At 42.6% G+C, this 18,260-nt stretch overlaps 1 protein-coding gene across 1 annotated transcript in view; it reads right to left on the reverse strand.

Annotated features, from left to right (window-relative positions):
* Positions 1-16,318, reverse strand: part of FAR2 (fatty acyl-CoA reductase 2) — a 77,811-nt gene extending 61,493 nt beyond the window's left edge. The window contains exon 1 of the mRNA XM_027770933.1: positions 16,130-16,318. Within this exon, the coding sequence (XP_027626734.1) occupies positions 16,130-16,318 (189 nt within the window). The remainder of the gene's footprint in view (positions 1-16,129) is intronic.
* Between the last annotated feature and the right edge of the window lie 1,942 nt (positions 16,319-18,260).

Raw genomic sequence — 18,260 nt, forward strand, 5'->3', positions numbered from 1 at the left:
TATATATACAATTTTATATATATATATATATATATATATATATATACACAATTTAGTCCCAATAACCCAACAAAATTTGCTTAATTTTTTTAGATTGTGAAGAAGGGATAAGGCCCCTTAAACTAAAGGGGAATCTCTGTGGAATATCTGGGAATATCCCAGATATTTCTTAGAGAATTTTTAAAATCCTGAATAAAAGTGAATCAATGGATTCTGAAAGTTAGCTCTAATCTAAACTGGGAAAAATTAAAAACAAAAGAATGCATGGAAATTCAGGGAAAAAAATCAGACACAACAGATTCACAAAAATCTACAAAATATCAGGAATTTGGCTAGTGTAAATGATTCTCATAGGGTATAAAGGATTAATCTAGAAGTTTTCATTGTTTCAGTGAGGACCATCTTTCCCATAGACAGTGTTGTGCTTATCCAGCTTTAGCATACAGCAGGGTTGCCTAGGAAGTTGTTTAAACAAATAAGCAAAAGACAGATGTCCTGACCCTGGAGATTCTCACTCAGCAGCTCTGAATGGAAGCTCGGGTGTCTGCACTTTGTCTGAGTTGCAGAGCAATTCTGATAATAAACGGATATACACTGGTGGATGGGAAAGATAGGGCACTCCTTGGAGCCACAAATGACCGGGGTTGAACCTTGATGTTGATATTTATTAACTGTGTGGTGAGGGCGAGTCACCTACCTCTCTGATCTTTTGTGTTTTTATTTGCATAGTTGTCTAAAATGGCAGTTACTTGACTATTTTCTTCCATAATCTCAGGGAATTAAGCATATCGTAAGCATATATTACACTATTCTTAGAAACAATTGTTGTTGTTGTTGTTTTTTTTTTAAAGAGATTTTTGCTACAGGGTGTGTGTATTTGACAAAGACACAGAGAGATATGGAAAGGGAGAAATCACCTCCCAGGGGGTATGGTCATGTCACAATCCCTTCTCCTCCATCTTCCTTGGGCTTTGGGCATGCCTGAGTTTCAAGTCACCAGGTCTGGGACTTGAGCTGTAGTGAGCCATGTGGGAGTCCAGCACCTTAACCACTATGCTACCTGCTGACCCCTGAACCAAGTGTGTTTTAACAAGATTTTTGTGTTTAACAAAATGCTAAAGGTGACACCATGTTCAGCTCATCATCTCATAGGGCTTTATCCACATGCCAAAGGTCACGGTTACAGGGCTCTTTGACGGTAAGTGTCTGGGCAGGAAAGGAGCTACGGTGGCTCAGCACACAGAGAGTGACTTTACGGCAATTTCTCTACCTAGATTGCTGACATCGCCACGTTATCCATGCTGAGGGACAGAAAAAGTGATGATGTTAACTGGGAATTAGAAGCAATAGCTTCTCCTTCCTAGTGACACCATTTTCTGGGAAGTAATTTCCTCAGGGAGGCATGGCACAAAAGTAAGGAAGGCATGGGCTTTAGAGATAAGAAAAGTGTGTTAGACTTTCACTATGTCCCTTCCTTGGCACAGATTACATAACTTTAGAGAGATGATAACCTCTTTCACCAATTTTTCATATGTGATGAAGGAAAAAGACATATCGTAAAGACTCCTGAGGGTGAACTAGGGCACTGCTAGTCAAGTGCCCAGCAAAGTGCCTGCCACTAAGCCACAGATCCTGAACAACTGGGAAATCTCAGGGCCAGCAGATGGTGTAGTGGTTATGGCACTGGACTCTCACATGGCTGACTACAGTTTGAGTCCCAGATCCAGTGGCTTCAATCACACCGGGCACATGTATGTACATGCCCAAAATCCTGAGAGAAGAATGGAGAAGGGATTGTGGTGTGGCCATCTCTTGGGGGGTAATTTCTTGCTTTCTTTTGCTCTATAACTCTCTGTCTCTCTGGTGAGCATACATACTCTATAGCAAAAATCTCTCAAAAGAAAAAAGAAAAACAATAGGAAAATCCCCTTTCCACTTCCACAATACTCCATTTCTGCTCCTCAGAAAGCTATGTGGGCGTGTGTGTGTATTTGTGTGTGTTGGGTCACGCCAATGTGCCTGATTATACTGTCATCCAGGTACCTATGCGAACCGAACATACTCTACTCACGTGGAATCCCAAAGTCGCTTAGTGAGTTTTTGAATAAAAGGAAAATGGGCAATTTGAAGCTTTGAAGGAAAAAAAACTTGATGTGAATGGACGAAATTGTTAAACAAAAGAAAAGAAGTTAGACAGGTGACATCATGCCAGTGACTGAAGACAACATGCTGGTGACTGAAATAACCAGTGAATGGTATTCTAAAAGGCAGTTAAGAAAGACTAAGAAAATAAATTGCTTCTGTTTCTGGAACAGTTAGTATATCCCCAGGACTAAATTGATTTCTTTCTTTCATTTTTTTTCTTTAAAGGAAGGAAATGGCTTATAGGGGAGAGGTTAAATGCACTTTAGCTGATCCGAGTTGAATAACTGTCAAACTAAAGACCAGTTACACTCCTTAAATATTGTGTCTTAATCATAGGAAATATGAATTCCTTCTAGTTATCCCAAGTTTATAGAAGCTTTTCGCTTTTTATGGGATGGTTTCTTAGGAAAAATGAAAACCAATAATGGAATAAAACTGGTCTTGGGAGTTTAAAATACACACTTCTGTTTCCAATTGCATTCGCCTTACATAAATATTTAATAGAATCATTCATGTCAATCAGAAATTCATTTTTGACATTTGAGAACAAGCAACTTCTACACAGGGTGTTCTGGAGCAGAGCCCTCAAATAAAACAAATACTTCTGTTGTGTGCTTCTTAACAGTCAACAATGCCTTTCCTTTGCAATTGTTATTTAGTTCAACATCAATTTTTTTTTTTTGTTTCTGTTTTTGCCAAGGGTGCATGCTCTTGCTGGAGAGAGATAGAGACAGTGAGAGGGAAAGTGAAAAATCATCCCCCAGGAGGGATGGCCATGCTGCAATCCCTCCTCCATTCTCCTCTCAGGATTTTGGGCTCACATGCACACACTTCTGGCATGATTTTCAAGCTACCAGATCTGGGACTTGAACTGTGGATTTGGCCTTGTGGGAGCCCAGCACCTTAACAACCATGCCACCTCCTGGCCCCTCGTTATCAATGTTTTTAGTCCTAGGTTAATTTGCTTAAATATTAGGTCGTCGGAAAAGTCATGATGTATTTTTGCATCATGGCTTTTCCGATGACAAAACAGATTCTTTTAGGGCCATCAGGTGGTGTGGTGGTTAAGATGCTGGACTCCCACATTGACCATGGTTTGAGTCCTGGAGGTGTGTGTATGTGTGTGTGTAGGCCCAAAATCCCAGGAAGAGAATGGAGGTGAAAGGATTGAGGCGTGGTCATCCTCCTCGGGGCTGATTTCTCACTTTCCCTCTTACTGTCTCTCTCATCTCTCTCTCCAGGGAATGCATGCACCCTATGACAAAACCTTTAAAAAAATGCATACGTTTATTTCTTAGGGACTAATTTACTTAATGCCTCCTAAGAACTACTAAACAGAAATAGTCACAAAACAATTTGATAAACAGTTTAGTTCACAATTTTATAAAACGTTACTCTCGTCTGTTGTCTTAATCTCATCCTGTTCTGTGAACTGAGGACCCAGTGTGTAACCTTGCATGCTCGTTCATTACCCAGAGCTCTCCACTGTATTTCAAAGTTGATTTGCCTCAAGAGACAATGGGGGCTTGTTGAGTAATTCACATTTTTCCAGAAAAGCTAACTTGAAGGATCCAGTGCAACCTGCCACATCCTGTCTTTGTTTGTAAAGCCACTTCCTGGTGACATCATACGAGACAGTTCCTCCCTAGACACCCTGAATATAAATTGTCTGGTCTTCTTAGATGATGTAATTTAAACCTGGCACAATTTCACTCTAACCCCATCCTGTATCTGATTATTATAGCTTAACAAGAAAAGCCCAGTTATTTTTTGTATCTTTTAAAATGAAATAGCTTTTAGAAAACTCTGGGCCAACCAGTGGAATGGTGGTGGAGCCAGCTGAATCCCACATAATCAACTGTGAAGTTCGATTCTTGGACCCAGTGATTTGAAAAATACACTGGGCACGTGTGCAAATGACCAAAATTCTGGGAGAAGGATGGAGGAGAAGGGATTATGGCATGGTCCACTGTCCTGGGGGGTGGTTTCTTTCCTTCTTTCTGTCTCTCTCTGCTGAGCACCCATGCCCCACAGCAAAAACAAAAGCAAAAACAAAACTGAATTTATACCCGAGCCATAATTTTGTAAATTTGTGACTGCTTTGCTTCCACTTACTTCTCTCTCTTTGAATTGGATAAGAAACTTTTTTTTTCTTTCTTTCTTTTTTTTTTGTTGCCATAGGGCACATGTGCTCACTGGAGAGAGAGAGAGAGGAGGAAAATGAGAAATTATCGCCCCCCCCCCGCCAGGTCACAATTCCTTCTCCTCCTGGGATTTTGAGTATGCATGTACATGAGCCCAGCGTGATTTTCAAGCTGCCAGGTCCAGGACTTGAACAAACTGTGGGACTCCAAAGCCTTAACCACCATGCCACCTGTTTGCCTCTTGTTTACAATTTTTTTTTTTTTTTTTGTTTTGGTTGGGGTTTGTTTTCGCGGTAGGGCGCATGCCCTGGCCAGACAGACAGAGAGAGACATAGAGACAGAAAGCGAGAAATCACCCCTCGGGGGGATGGTCATGCCGAAATCCCCTCTCCATTCTCTTCTTGGGATCTTGGGCACGCATGCACACGTGCCCGGCGTGAGTTTTAAGTCACCGGGTCCGGGACACAAACTGCGGTCGACTACATGGGAGTCCAGCGACATAGCCATTACGCTAACTGCTGGTTCCCTGGTTTACAATTTTTTAAAGTAGGTGTTGTTTCTTTTTTTCCCCTTCATTATGAAAGTAAACTATTTGTATTCTAATTGTATTTAGAGAACTTATGTTACTGTTATTTTTACTACTAATGAGGCTGTTTTTTTCCTTACCATAAAAGTGATGTACTCATTGTAACTGCAATTTGAAAATGTCAGTCCAATTAGAGGTGGGGCCACAGTTCAGCAGTTGCGGGAAGGCAAGTCCCATGTGGCTGACCACATTTCAAGTACTGGCCCTGGCAGTTTGAGAAACATGCCAGGCACATGTGTGTACATGTCCCAAATCTTACCAGGATGAAGAAATGGAGGAAAGGGGTGGCAGCATGACCACAGTCTCTTGGGAAGAACTTTCTGTCTGTCTGTCTGTCTGTCTCTCTCTTTGGTGAGCACATATGACCTCTGGCAATAAAAACAAAAGAAAACAAAAGAAAAAATAGGAGGGAACAATGAAACAAACGAAAACCAAAGAAGAATTTGGGGTCATTAGATGAGATTATGTTAAACTGTTTTTTGCATCTCTTTCTACATATATGACAAGAATTTTCTCAGGTCATTTGCTATTTTATTTTAAAATGTTTGTGTGCTCACCAGAGAAAGACAGAAAGAGAGAGAGAGAGAGAGAGAGGAAGTGAGATAGCAACCCCCATGGGGGAGGGCCACACCACAATCCCTCTTCATTTCTCACTCTTCTCATAATTTTTGGGGCCACATATGCTCAGCATGTTTTTCAGGCTCTGGGTCTGGGACTCAAACTGTTGGCCATGTGGGATCCAGCTGCCTTAACCACCATGCCAGCGGCTGACCCAATCACTTACTATTGTATAAAACATAATTTTTAGTTCTGCACACTATTCACCAACACAGGATTGTATTATTGTTTACTTACTTTGGAACGTTCAGAGATGGAACTTGCAGAGTTCCAATTTTTGCAACTGTAAATATTACTACAATAGATATATTTGTACTTTATTTGTGTATCTCTAGTTGTTTTCTAAGAGTGCCACATTATTATCTGTGAGAAAGTTGTCAAGAATCTGACATTAATTCAGATAATTTCTACTTTATTGATATGTCCCTTTAAATACTCTGAAATGCTTAGTAACTCAGTAGTGAGAAAGCCAACCCTCTCTTCCAGTTTTTCTTTTAATTGCTGGAGAGTAGAAGCACTCTTCAATGGAGATGGTCTTGCTGCAATCCTTTTTCCTCCATTTCTCCGTCCTGTCAGGGCTTTGGGCATACACATACATGCACCCGAGGTGTTTATTGAAGACACTGGGGCCAGGACTTGAATTGGGGTTGGCCTAGTGGATCAGGCTCCCTATACAAAACTCTTAATCTTTGTGCTACAGGGCCAGTTCTCTTCCAATTCTTGAGTCCCAGTGTTGTGGGCCAAAGGAAAAACAAACAAACAAACAAACCCTCCTTTTTAAAGCATTTTCCACCTTCTTATCTCTTTGAAAGAAGGGAGCTAGGAAGTGAGAGGTGGTAGCTAGCCAGATCATGCAAGAAAAAGAGTGAAGCAGGTGTATGATTTTTGATAGAACAGACGTCCTTTTGATCATATTTCCTGGGACGTAGTGGTGATCAAAGGCAAACTGGAAACGGTTTTGTTTTTTATATTTTAAAGTAAAGTGTCCAAGCCTCACATACCTGACACACGTATCTGCCTTTAGGAACAGTACAGTACTTACAGTGGGTTAGAATTAGTTTATTTCTATGTGCGAGTTGAATGAAGTATTGCTTAAATCGTACTTAGGAATACACTATGACTGCATAAAAATCACTTTGTGTCAAAAATAGTTCCATGAGAGGCTCTCGACTGGGTCTTGATTCCCATGAGAGACCCAATAAATATCTGCAGAATCTGAGGCCTATCAGAAAGCACGCTAACCCAGACAGAAAAGGCCCTCAGAATAAAAACCAAGAAGAGGCCTGTCCTGTAGCCTGGCAGTGAAGGCTGCTGGATCTCACAAGGCTGAATGTATGGTTTGGATCCAGAACTTGGCTGAACAATACATGGGAGTGCATGTGCACGTGGGCCCCAAATCGTGAAAGGAGGGAGAAATGGAGAAGGGATTGTGGCATGACCATGCCCTGGGAGTATATGAGGGGGCATGCTTTCTCACTTTCCCTCTCTCTGTCTCTCTTTAGTGAGCACACATGCCCTCTACAAATTGAAAAAATAAAAAAGCCAAGAAGGGTGAGCGTGACTGTACAACAAAACTAAAGCTTGGCGTGGACCCAGACTAAACCATTGAGTGACCTCTACACAGAGAATGGTTTCGGAAGTAGATGTGACTTAAGTTAAAGCTTGCAAATGAACTGAAGCGCATTTTATTTATTTATTTATTTATTTGGCTTTTGACCATAGGGTGCATGCTCTCCCAGAGAGAGAGAGAGACAGAGAGAGAGAGAGAGAGAGCGAGAGGTATAGAGAGGGAGAGTGAGAAATTACCCTCTCCAGTGGGGATGGCCACACTGCAATCCCTTCTCCTCCATGCTCCTCTCGAGATTTTTGGGCATACACACACATGTGCCTGGTGTGAGTTTCAAGCTGCCAGGTCTGAGACTTGAACCACAGTTGGCCATGTGGGAGTCCAGCACTTCAACCACCATGCTACCCGCTAGCCCCTGAAGGCCGTTTTAAAAATAAAGCCAAATTTTTCTTTATTGCTTAACATATTTCCAATCAGTATAGGCGTCCCTCTGGTAAGTGCTGTAGCATGGTGGGTTCTGTCTTATTTCATAACTTATTTGGTTTGAATTTGGAGGAAGAGGGCAAAGATGCAGGTTGGTTATTCCAAATGTGTGAAATGACTTCCCAACTAACTTTTCCTTATCGGTACTTTAACTTTTTTTTTTCTTTTTTTTTTTTTTTAGGTTTTTGCCATAGGACAAGTGCACTTGCTAGACAGAGGGAAAGTGAGAAATCATCACCCAGGGGATGGCCATATTGCAATCCCTTCTCTTTCATTCTCCTCCCAGGATTTTGGACACACACACACACACACACACACACACATACACACACGCCTGGTATAATTTTCAAGCTGCTGAGTCTGGGACTTGAACCATGGTTGACCACGTGGGAGTCCAGTGCCTTAACCATCATGTCACCTGCTGGCTCAGGTTCTTTAACTTTTAAACTGAAGCTGCTACCTTGTCATTACACTCAGTTGTTGTCACGTGTCATCCACATATGGCAAACTTAGTAGGTACTCAACCAGTATTTGTAGAACAAACAAGTTTATACATTCTAGCTTTTCAATTGGTGGATGATCTCGTACTTAATATACTGCGCATACCTCCCCTTCTCTCACTTCACTGATCCTTTTGCTCAAGTCTTTTGCTTAGGCCAAGCTGTCATACTGTGTTCATGAACCAAGAGATTTCATTTATCTTCCACAGCCTGGAATCAGAAAAGGACCAACCTTAAACCTGAAAACATCCATTGGTTCCCACTCTTACTCATGCAGTGTGAATTATGATAGCTGTAAAGACTTCAAGAGGAGCACAGCGGTGTCACACCTGACAGCCAGAGGACATGGGACAAGGAAGAGACTTCCTGAAGTGGGAGACATTGGCCACAAAAAAATGGTGGGAAAGAGGATCCCTCTCTGAAACTACTTAAGGAATTCTGTACTCCCATGGCAGAGAGTCTTCTCAATCCTGCCAAGTAGGATTTCCTAATAATTAGAGTCCATGGACTGCTGCATGCCTGACATTCTTCCTTTTCTTGAAGGGCAGATTTCTTTGCTTGTTTACTCTAACTATTAACATTTTTTTAAATGGCCAGAGAGCACATATTTTTGCAAGAGGGGTGGAGGAGAAAGAGAGAGAAATCCACCTCAAAGGGGTGGGGTCGCATCACAGTCCCTTCTCCTCCGTTTCGACATGCTGTTGGAATTTGGTGCATGCATACATAGGCACCTGGCATGTTTTTCAAGTCATTAGAGCTGGGATTCAAACTATGGCCTCCCATAGTGAGAGCTGGGTTTCTTAACCACCATGCCACTAGGCTGGCCCAATTTCATTTATTTTTTAAGTGTAGTGATCTTATCTTAGTTCTACCACTGTATGTAGGAAGGTATATATTTGCCTTTTTAGTTCCACAATTACCATACCAGAGGCTGATGTATCTGGAGGTGACGTTAAGGATGGTCTGTTCCTTGGGGCCTTGGACCTGAACTCGGTGCAATAATGGTATAAGACTTTTGGGTAGGAATGAGTGTCCTCAATGAGTGGGAAAAAAGAGCAAGACCAATATTTGTTGACCCAAAGAGAAGGTTGTAGCTACCTTCTACAATTAGCCATGAAACAGTTCCCTCGTGGGTACAGAGCTGTACATTTCTAGCCATCCTTGCAGTTAGGTGTGGCCCAGTGACAGTTCAGAGAGGGGAATGTGAACAGATGCGGTGAATACCTGGCCCCCAACATCCCTTTCCTCCCTCACCAGCTGGATAATGTCACCACTGGAGACGTGGGGTGGCTGGGAAGCTATGTGCAGAAGATGGCAACCTTCCTGTCGATCTGGGTCTCTGAATGACAGTGGGATAACCACTCTCTGTCCTCACAGAGTTCATGCCTTTGAGATCTATACTTCATTTGTATTGAGCTGCTGACTTTGAGGAGTTTATCCATTTCATTGCCCACGTTACTACAACTCATACAGAATGGAAAATGAATAGAGTAGGCATTCATGTGAACGGGAGCATGTATGTCATAGTCTGGGATATGAAGATCAGCTATGGAATTCTAATGATCTTCTCCATTCCTGCAAAAGGTTAAGTTAAATGTCATAAATGTGAATTCTTGTATACTTTTCTCTCTGATAAACTTGTCAATAATTTGTAGAAAAGAGGAGGCCCAAATGGATACATCTTTAATAAGTATGTGAAGCTGTTTCAGACCATCTAGAAGATCTGGCTTTATAACAAGAGAACTTAGGTAAAAGGAATCAGAGGTTATGGGTAGTAAAAGGAATCTTTTTATTTTTTTGGAGAGGTTTTTGCTATAGGGCGTGTGTGCTCGCCAGACAGACAGAGAGACAGAAAGCAAGAAATCACACCCCAGGGTGGATGGCCACGCCACAATCCCTTTTCTTCCATTCTCCTCTCAGGATTTTGGGCATGCACGCACATGTGCCCGGTGTGAGTTTAAGCCACTGGGTCCAGGACTGGAACTGCGGTCGACTACATGAGAGTCCAGCGACATAGCCGTTAGGCTAACTGCTCATCCCGAGTAAAATGATCTTTACATGGCAAAACACAACACATTATTTTATACTTAACATATCATTTAATCTTTGCAAATTCCTATAAAATAGCTATTGCTATCTGACCTATTTTAGTAGATAGTGGGTTAGGCAACGAGGCCAAGTTGTCTCTGCCAGCCCTCTTTCTCCGATTTTAAAGGGAGTGTACAGAGCACCAGTGTTCTTCCTGCCACCCTATGCTACATCCCAAAACAGATATAAGAACTAACCTCACTAACAACCTGCTACTGTTTTGACTTTTAGCAATTTTGAACTACCTAGAATTCATCTGTGAGCCCCAAAGATCACAAAAAAGAAACACATATGGGGTTCTCAAAAAGTTAAAAGAAAATGCCTATTATGAAAAAGACATGCATGCATTTCAAGTTTTTTTTGCAGCACATTAAACTCACACTTTAATTTCCTTTTCTATGAACGTTTAGAAGTCCCCTTGCAATTATCAAAAGCCCATATTTGTTGCATCTGTTTAAAAGCCAACTTCTTGAAATGTTACTTAGAATTTGTATATTAAAATCACCATAATGAATTTAAAAATTCAGTGACCTCATTCTCTCTTAGGTTAAAAATCAATAGAAGATTTAAAATGATGAGAAAAACACTGAAAACTTCAGTTACCAGGGAGGACGCCCTATTGAAAAACATGCTAAAGGGCCATTCGTTGCAGGTAAAGGTGTGTCCTATGAATGTTAGTTGCCCTACGTGAATGTTGTTGTTTGGTTTCAATTTAAGAAAAAGGTTTTGAGGTGGCAGGTGGCTTGGTAGATAGAGATGCTGGAATCCCTTATGGCTGACTGTGGTTCGAGTCTCAGACCTTGACACTTTCTTGCTTTCTCTCTTTCTCTGATCAAATTAAATAATGATAATAATAATAATAATAATTAAAGAAAATTCATTATTTTTTGAGAGGTTTTTGCTATGGGATGTGTGTGTTCACCAGAAAGACAGAGAGATAGAAAGTGAGAAATCACGCCCCGGGATGGCTATGCCGCAACCCCTTGTCCTCCATTCTCCTCTCGGGATCTTCGGCATGCAAGCACAAGCGCCCAGGGTGAGTTTAAGCCATTGGGTCTGGGACTCAAACTGTGGTCGACTATGTGGGAGTCCAGCAACATAGCCATTATGCCAACCACTGGTCCCAAATAAAAATAATTCTTTTTAGAAAAGATTTGAAGGCTGGCAGGTGGTATGGTGGTTGAGGCTCTGGACTCCCACATAGCCAAACAAAGTTTGAGTCCTGGACCTGGTGGCTTGCTTTCTCATTCTACCTATCTCTCACTCTCTCTGTTTCTCCCTAGTCAAATAGAATAATAACAATAATAATAATAATAAATAAAATTAAACAAATAGTTCTTAAAAAAGAAAAGGGCTTTGGCCTTGTCTGGAGCATCTTGGTATGAAGCCCATGTGGACTGAAAGATGATCCATAGACAGAACTAATTCACTCCAAGCAAATGCAGAGATGGCCATGAAGATAGCCACCTGGGAATTTTCAATAATCTTGGAGAAGACCTTAAATTGGGGGTGCATTCAACCATTAATTTATTAAGGGGTTGGACTATCCAAGTTGCTATATAGGTCACAAAGGTAGGGAGAATTTCCCTCAATGAATTTTTATTAATGTAAGTAGTCATTTCAGTAACAGTAACAAAAATGATGAGCAACACAAAAATCTGAATTACAATATACAGTCTTTCTCTACAAGACATTTAATTGTCTGGATTAACACTGTCGACAAAACTTTCTATGATAATAGATATGTTTTGTAGGGCCAATATGGTGGCATAGCAGTAAAGCAACTGGATTCACGGGGGCAGTTCCCCCACTCATGTTCCAGGGTCTTCCTTTACATACGGGACCCATGAGCACTAAAGCAACTGGATTCACGGGGGCAGTTCCCCAACTCATGTTCCAGGGCCTTCCTTTATACACGGGACCCATGAGCATGCCTCTGATCTAGGCTGGCTGAGGCTAGGGTGGATCATGGCCTGATAGGGGTTGCTGGTCTCTCATAGAATAACTTTAAAGAAATGTTTAAAAAATAAGTAGTCTAGACAGATAAGGTTCTTGCCCACTATCACACAGCTATTAACTGGTAATGCTGAGATTCAAACTCAGGTCAGTGTGTCTCTAAAGCCCATCCTCTTAAGCCCCATCTGATAGCAACAGAGAGTACTTAGATGATATTGATGCTGCTGGCCTTGGGACCACACTTTGAGAACCCTGTTCATATAACAACAGCTGACCATGAAAAGCCCTGATAACAGAAACAGATGCAGGGATTTGCACAGCAGTTTCACAGGTAAGTTATGCACAGTATTACCAGGATTTCCAAAACAAAAGTAATGTTGCTTCTGTTTGTTGCTGTCAAATACAGCGCATCAATGGGGCAGAAGGTAAAGATGGTGTTTCCCATAAGACTCTGCCATAATATTTATCTAGAAATCCGTCACTGGTGGGCCAGCAGATGGCGTAATGGTTACATCGCTGGACTCCCATGTAATTCACTGTGGTTCGAGCTCCAGACCCAGTGGCTTAAAACTCATGCCAGGCTCGTGTGCCTGCTTGCCCAAAGTCCTGAGAGCAGACTGGAAGAGAAGGGATTGTGGCGTGCCATACCCCCGGGGCTGATTTCTTACTTTCTGTCTCTCTGGCAAGTGCACATGTCCTACAGAAAAATTCTCTCTCTTAAAAAACAAACAAACAAACAAACAAAACAAAAAAAAAGAAATCCATAACTGACAACAAGTTACTAGACTAAAAAGACATGTCTGCTGGGGAACCAGCAATTAGCGTAATGGCTATGTCTCTGGGCTCCCACGTAGTCGACTGCGGTTTGCGTCCCGGACCTGGTGGCTTAAAACTCACGCTGGGCGCGTGTACGTGCGTGCCCAAGATCCTGAGAGAAGAATGGTGGAGAAGGGATTGTGGCGTGGCCAATCCCCCTGGGGGGTGATTTCTCACTTTCTGTCTCTATGTCTCTCTCTGTCTGTCTGGCGAGCGCACACCCCCTATAGCGAAAATGTCTCCAAAAAAAAAAAAAAAACAAGACATGTCTGCTGTATGAGGAAAACAAAGTCCGTTAGGGTATAGAACTTAGATGCTTCTGAAGAGGGATCTGGGAGTTTATTCTTGGTTTTGGCTTTATGTCATATCTGCCTTTGTTCTTATGTTTAAGAATAATTGGTGGGGGGACCAGCAGTTAGCATAATGGCTATGTCGCTTAACTCCCATGTAGCCAACTGTGGTTCGAGTCCCAGATTAAGAGGCTTAAATTCAGGCCGGGTGCGTGTGCGTGCGTGCCCAAGATCCCTAGAGGAGAATGGAGAAGAAGGGATTGCGGTGTGGCCATTCTTCCTGGGTGGGTGATTTCTTGCTTTATATCTCTCTGTCTCTTTCTCTCTTTCTGGTGAGCACACGCTCCCTATAGCAAAAAACTCACACACAAAAATAATAATAATAGTAATTGGTGGGACCAGCGGTTGGTGTGATGGGTATGTTGCTGGCTCAAGTAGTCAACCATGGTTTGAATCCTGGACCCGGGGCTTGAACTCACCCAGGCACATGTGCGTGCGTGCCCAAGATCCCGAGAGGAGGATGGAGGAGAAGGGATTATGGCGTGGCCATCCACCCTGGGGGGTAATTTCTTGTTTTCTGTCTCTTTGTCTTTCTGGTGAGTGCACAGTACACATGCCCTATAGCAAAGACCTCACCAAAAAAAAAAAAAAAAAGTCTCACACACACACAAAATAATAATTGGTTACCATGGGGGCGGTGTGGGGTAGGAGCAAGCATGCTGGCCCTGGACTCAGACTGTAGGGGTTTAAAGCCTGACTTTCCATTTACTAAGGAGGGTGAGAGATGACTCTTGATAAGTGAATGCTCCAGGTCTCAGTTTCGCATCTATAAAATGAAGACGTTAGTGGCTCTACTTCATATAGTTGTTACAAAGATCAACGAGGGGAGGCATTAAAAACTCTGAGCGGTGTTTCCTGTCCACTAAGCCTGTGGCTAACTTGAGCATCTTAACATCTGAACATCAAAAACCCAAAAGGTTTTGAGAGCCGATATGATGCCACAAGTGGAAAATTCCACATATGATCTCATGAGACAGGTACAATTGAAACACAGCAATACAAGAGTATTGTTCAAAATTACTTTCAGTTTATGTATAAGGTGCATATAAAATGAATTTATACATTTCATTAATACCTTCATAAATGTATTTTATATTTAGTATTGGGCCCCACCTCTAAGATATTTAATTATATATATATATATATGTGCAAATTTTTCAAAATCTGAAAATATCAGAAATCTGAAATACCTGTGGTCCCAAACACTTGGGATAAGAAAGATCTAATCTGTATTATAGTTTGTCCCACTGCTGGGTCAGTCCCAGGCCAGACTTTCTATTTGTTTGATAATGTGGTAACGGGCTGTACCCTAAACTTATCTTACTGTCAGCAAATAAACGTGCTCTTGAGTGTTTCTGGCCAGCCTGGAGTGTGCTGTGCAACACTGCACATGCCTCTATTAGATGCTAATGTTCCTACACATTGGGAAGGAAATTTTATTTTAAAAAAACTTCATATTTTCCTTTTGCCACCCAAGTGATCCTGTACATTCCAAAGGGTGCTAGGACCCAGATTTGCACATGTTCTCATTTAATTCTCTGGGATGTAGTTATTGTTTCTATTTTAAACACTGGAAATCTTGAGTTTAGGAAGTAACGTGACAATAAATCGATAAGTCAGAATTTGAACTCAGATATGTTTGAGATCAAAGCCTATACGGCCTTGGGACCAGCAGTTAGCATAATGGCTATGTCGCTGGACTTCCACGTAGTCGACCGCGGTTCGAGTTCTGGAACCGGTGGCTTAAACTCATGCCAGGCGCATGTGTGTGCATGCCCAAGATCCCGAGAGGAGAATGGAAGAGAAGGGATTGTGGCATGGCCATCCCCTCTGGAGGGTGATTTCTTGCTTTCTATCTCTCTGTCTCTCTCTGTCTGGTGAGCGCACGTGCCCTATAGCAAAAACCTCTCCATAAAAAGACAAAAAAAAGCCTATACTGCCTTGAGATTTACAGATTAAAACTGGAGTGATGGGACCAGCAGTTAGTGGAATGGCTATGTCACTGGACTCGTATGTAGTCGACTGCGGTTCGAGTCCCGGATCCAGTGGCTTAAACTCACGCCAGGTGCGTGTGCGTGCATACCCAAGATCCCGAGAGGAGAATGGAGAAGGAATTGTGGCTTGGTCATCCCCCCTGGGGGGTGATTTCTCGCTTTCTGTCTCTCTGTCTCTCTCTGTCTTTCTGGCGAGTGCACACGCCCTATAGCAAAAATCTCTCTTAAAAAAAAAAACTTGAGTGATTATGAAGAATTTTTTTTTTTTTTGGAGGAAAAGGAGGTTTGATGCTCAAATGCTCATTTACAGATCTAGTATTTCATTTTGAAGTTGTTTGTAGCTTAGAAGAACTTATAGCAGAAATATCAAATTTCCACAGAAAAATATGTAATAGCTAAACCTTGTAGAGTTTAGACAACTCAAAGTATTATTGCATAGATACTTAGTAATTACATCCATTTCCTAGTCAGCAGAATAGAAAGCCTAGGATAGAATAGAATAGAATAGAAAAGAATACTGGAAAATGTGAGGGGGAACCACTTTAAACTTAGAAGAAAATTACCGAAGAGTTCAGATGAACTTGTAACAGAATCCAAGCTAGGAGCGTCTACTCTGGGAATTTCAGTGTAGTACTTTGTCACTCAGTAGCTTCCGAACCATAAACGATCTCCTCATTGCTCTGGACTGAATCTAAGAACTCTGTCCTCTCTTTTGGGAAGCACCAGGGATTTCCACAAGCAGTCGGCTGCCACCTTGTTTGGTCTCTACTTGCACAGATACGCGACCCTCTGCTTGCAGTCTGAGGCTATAAGGCACATGGGAGTGAGTTGTTTTGCCCCAAGGCATTGCCCATCACACCAGGCCCTTCCCACGAGGCATACCTTACTGTTCAGGATCTGGAAAACCCTCTGCTGGAGTGTCTGGCCAGCCTTAGGTCTCACAAGGATGTAAATGACTTTCAGGTCGGGGCTGGTGCGTAACAGCTTCTCCATCAACACTTTGCCCATGAAGCCGGTGGCCCCTGTGATGAGGATAGACTTGCCGCCATAGAAAGCCGCAATCATAGACATGGTTCTTCCCTTCCTTTCTTTCTTTTTCTTCTTTCTTTTAGCTTCGGAAAGAGGTTCCTGAAAAGGAAGAGAAACAACAATGGATTATGTTCTCAGAAGTTCTCGAAAGCAGGGGATGGATGGTGGCTCAGGGATGAAACGTGACATTCTGTGAGGCTGACCCACAGCAGAAGCATCTGGGGCCCAAGGCCTCCCTGAGCACTCTGGGCACACATGCCCTTGGGCTCGAGCTGGCAGGAGCTGGGGCTGGATTATGGCATCAAGACCCTGCTGGGGGTTCTGTCCCTCTCTTCTGTCTCTCTCACTCATGGAAATAATAAATAAACTTAATAAAAAAGAAGTTCTAAAAAAGAAAGAAGTTCTAAAATGCAAAGTCACTTAAAATAGTACAGGACCAACAGGTGGCGTGGTGATGAAGGCACTGGACTTCCACATGGCTGAGCACGGTTTGAGCTCCAGACCCTGTGGCTTGAAAATCATACCAGGCACATGTGCATGCATGCCCAGAATCCAGAGAGGAGAATGGCAGAGGGATTGTAGCATGGCCATCCCCCCGAGGGGGATTTCTCACTTTCTCTCTCACTGTCTGTCTCTCTCCAATGAGCACATGTGCCCCTATGGCAAAAACCTAAAATCAAACAAACAAACAAACAAAAACAAAACAAAACAAACACTAAAACTAAAAACTAAATACATCTGGTGCTTCCAAAAGCTTAAATGGAAGGGAAAAGGAAAAAAAAAAAAAGTCAGACAGAGCCTAGTAGCTTGTGGGCAGCACGATTTATTTTAATCAATGTTTATTGAGCTCACTCAACATGCTAGACTTTCTGCCAGAAATTGTGGGCAAGAAATAAATGAGACATGGTTCCTGCTCCGGAGAATTGCTTGCAGCCTAATGGAGCAGACACATAAAGAGACTGTTACACAGAATAAGGGAAGAGATAAGAGGGAACACAGGCAAGGGTGCACAGCAAGATCTGTGAATTTCAGGAAGGCGTCTGCAGGTGGTGACAGCTGAGCTGAAATGTGAAGGCAGAGAAGGGCTGGGGTGAGAGTCTTCAGGCAAAGGAGAAAGTAAGAGCAAAGATGCAGGTTGGCACGGCACACCGGAGGGGAAAATAAAAATTCAGTGTTACAGAAGGTGAGTGACAGCGCTGGAGTGGCCCCGCAGCCTGAGAACCAGGGCTCGGAACAACTGTCGGATTTCCCAAAAAATAGGATGCAATTCATATTTCAGTTGCAGGCTTATTTAGAGACAATACTGGAGCAAATGGCTTAGTTTCTCTTGAACAAAGTGTCCCTGGCCTGCCCAACCACTTCTGAATAAATAAGTTATTCTCTTCCTTGAGCTAAAAACAGGTTGAGAGCCATCCTTTCCTGCATATGCTGCCCCAGGGCCCAGATGTTGGAACAGGCAAAGGCAGAGGAGGCTGAGCAAGGGGGGCCACAGACCCCACAGACCGCGGGCTTCGGTGTTGCCTGAGAGAGCGCCAAGTGCAAACTATTGCTCTTAGTCCTTTTAAAACCCATTTCCAGGCGCACAGGGAAGGAGGACGCAAATCTGGTGGTGGGAAGTCAGATGGAGCACTTTGATTCTGCACTCTCCACAAAAAGCACCTCGTGCTGTAGAAACGCAAGAAGTGTTTCTCTTTACGCTCAGGTTGAAGGTGTTGATTGGAAGCAGCAGCAGAGTGTTCTGAGCTGAATGGCATTAGCGCTGTGGGGCAGACTTTCATTTCTGTCCACTAAGCTTGTCAGCTATACAAAGTCTTCCCTGGCCGGCTGGACAGGGCTGGGTAGGTCCTGCAGAACACACCTCTAGGGACTGGTGGTGACATCAGAGATTATAAAAAAAAAAAAAAAAAAAAGAAAAATTAAGTGAAAGAGTTTATACCCTGCCTCTTTTTTTTTTTTTTGGAGGGGATTTTTATATAGGGCGGGT

This window comes from Tupaia chinensis, unplaced genomic scaffold (assembly GCF_000334495.1).
Source record: "Tupaia chinensis unplaced genomic scaffold, TupChi_1.0 Scaffold000028_1, whole genome shotgun sequence".
NCBI classification, from domain to species: Eukaryota; Metazoa; Chordata; class Mammalia; order Scandentia; family Tupaiidae; genus Tupaia; species Tupaia belangeri.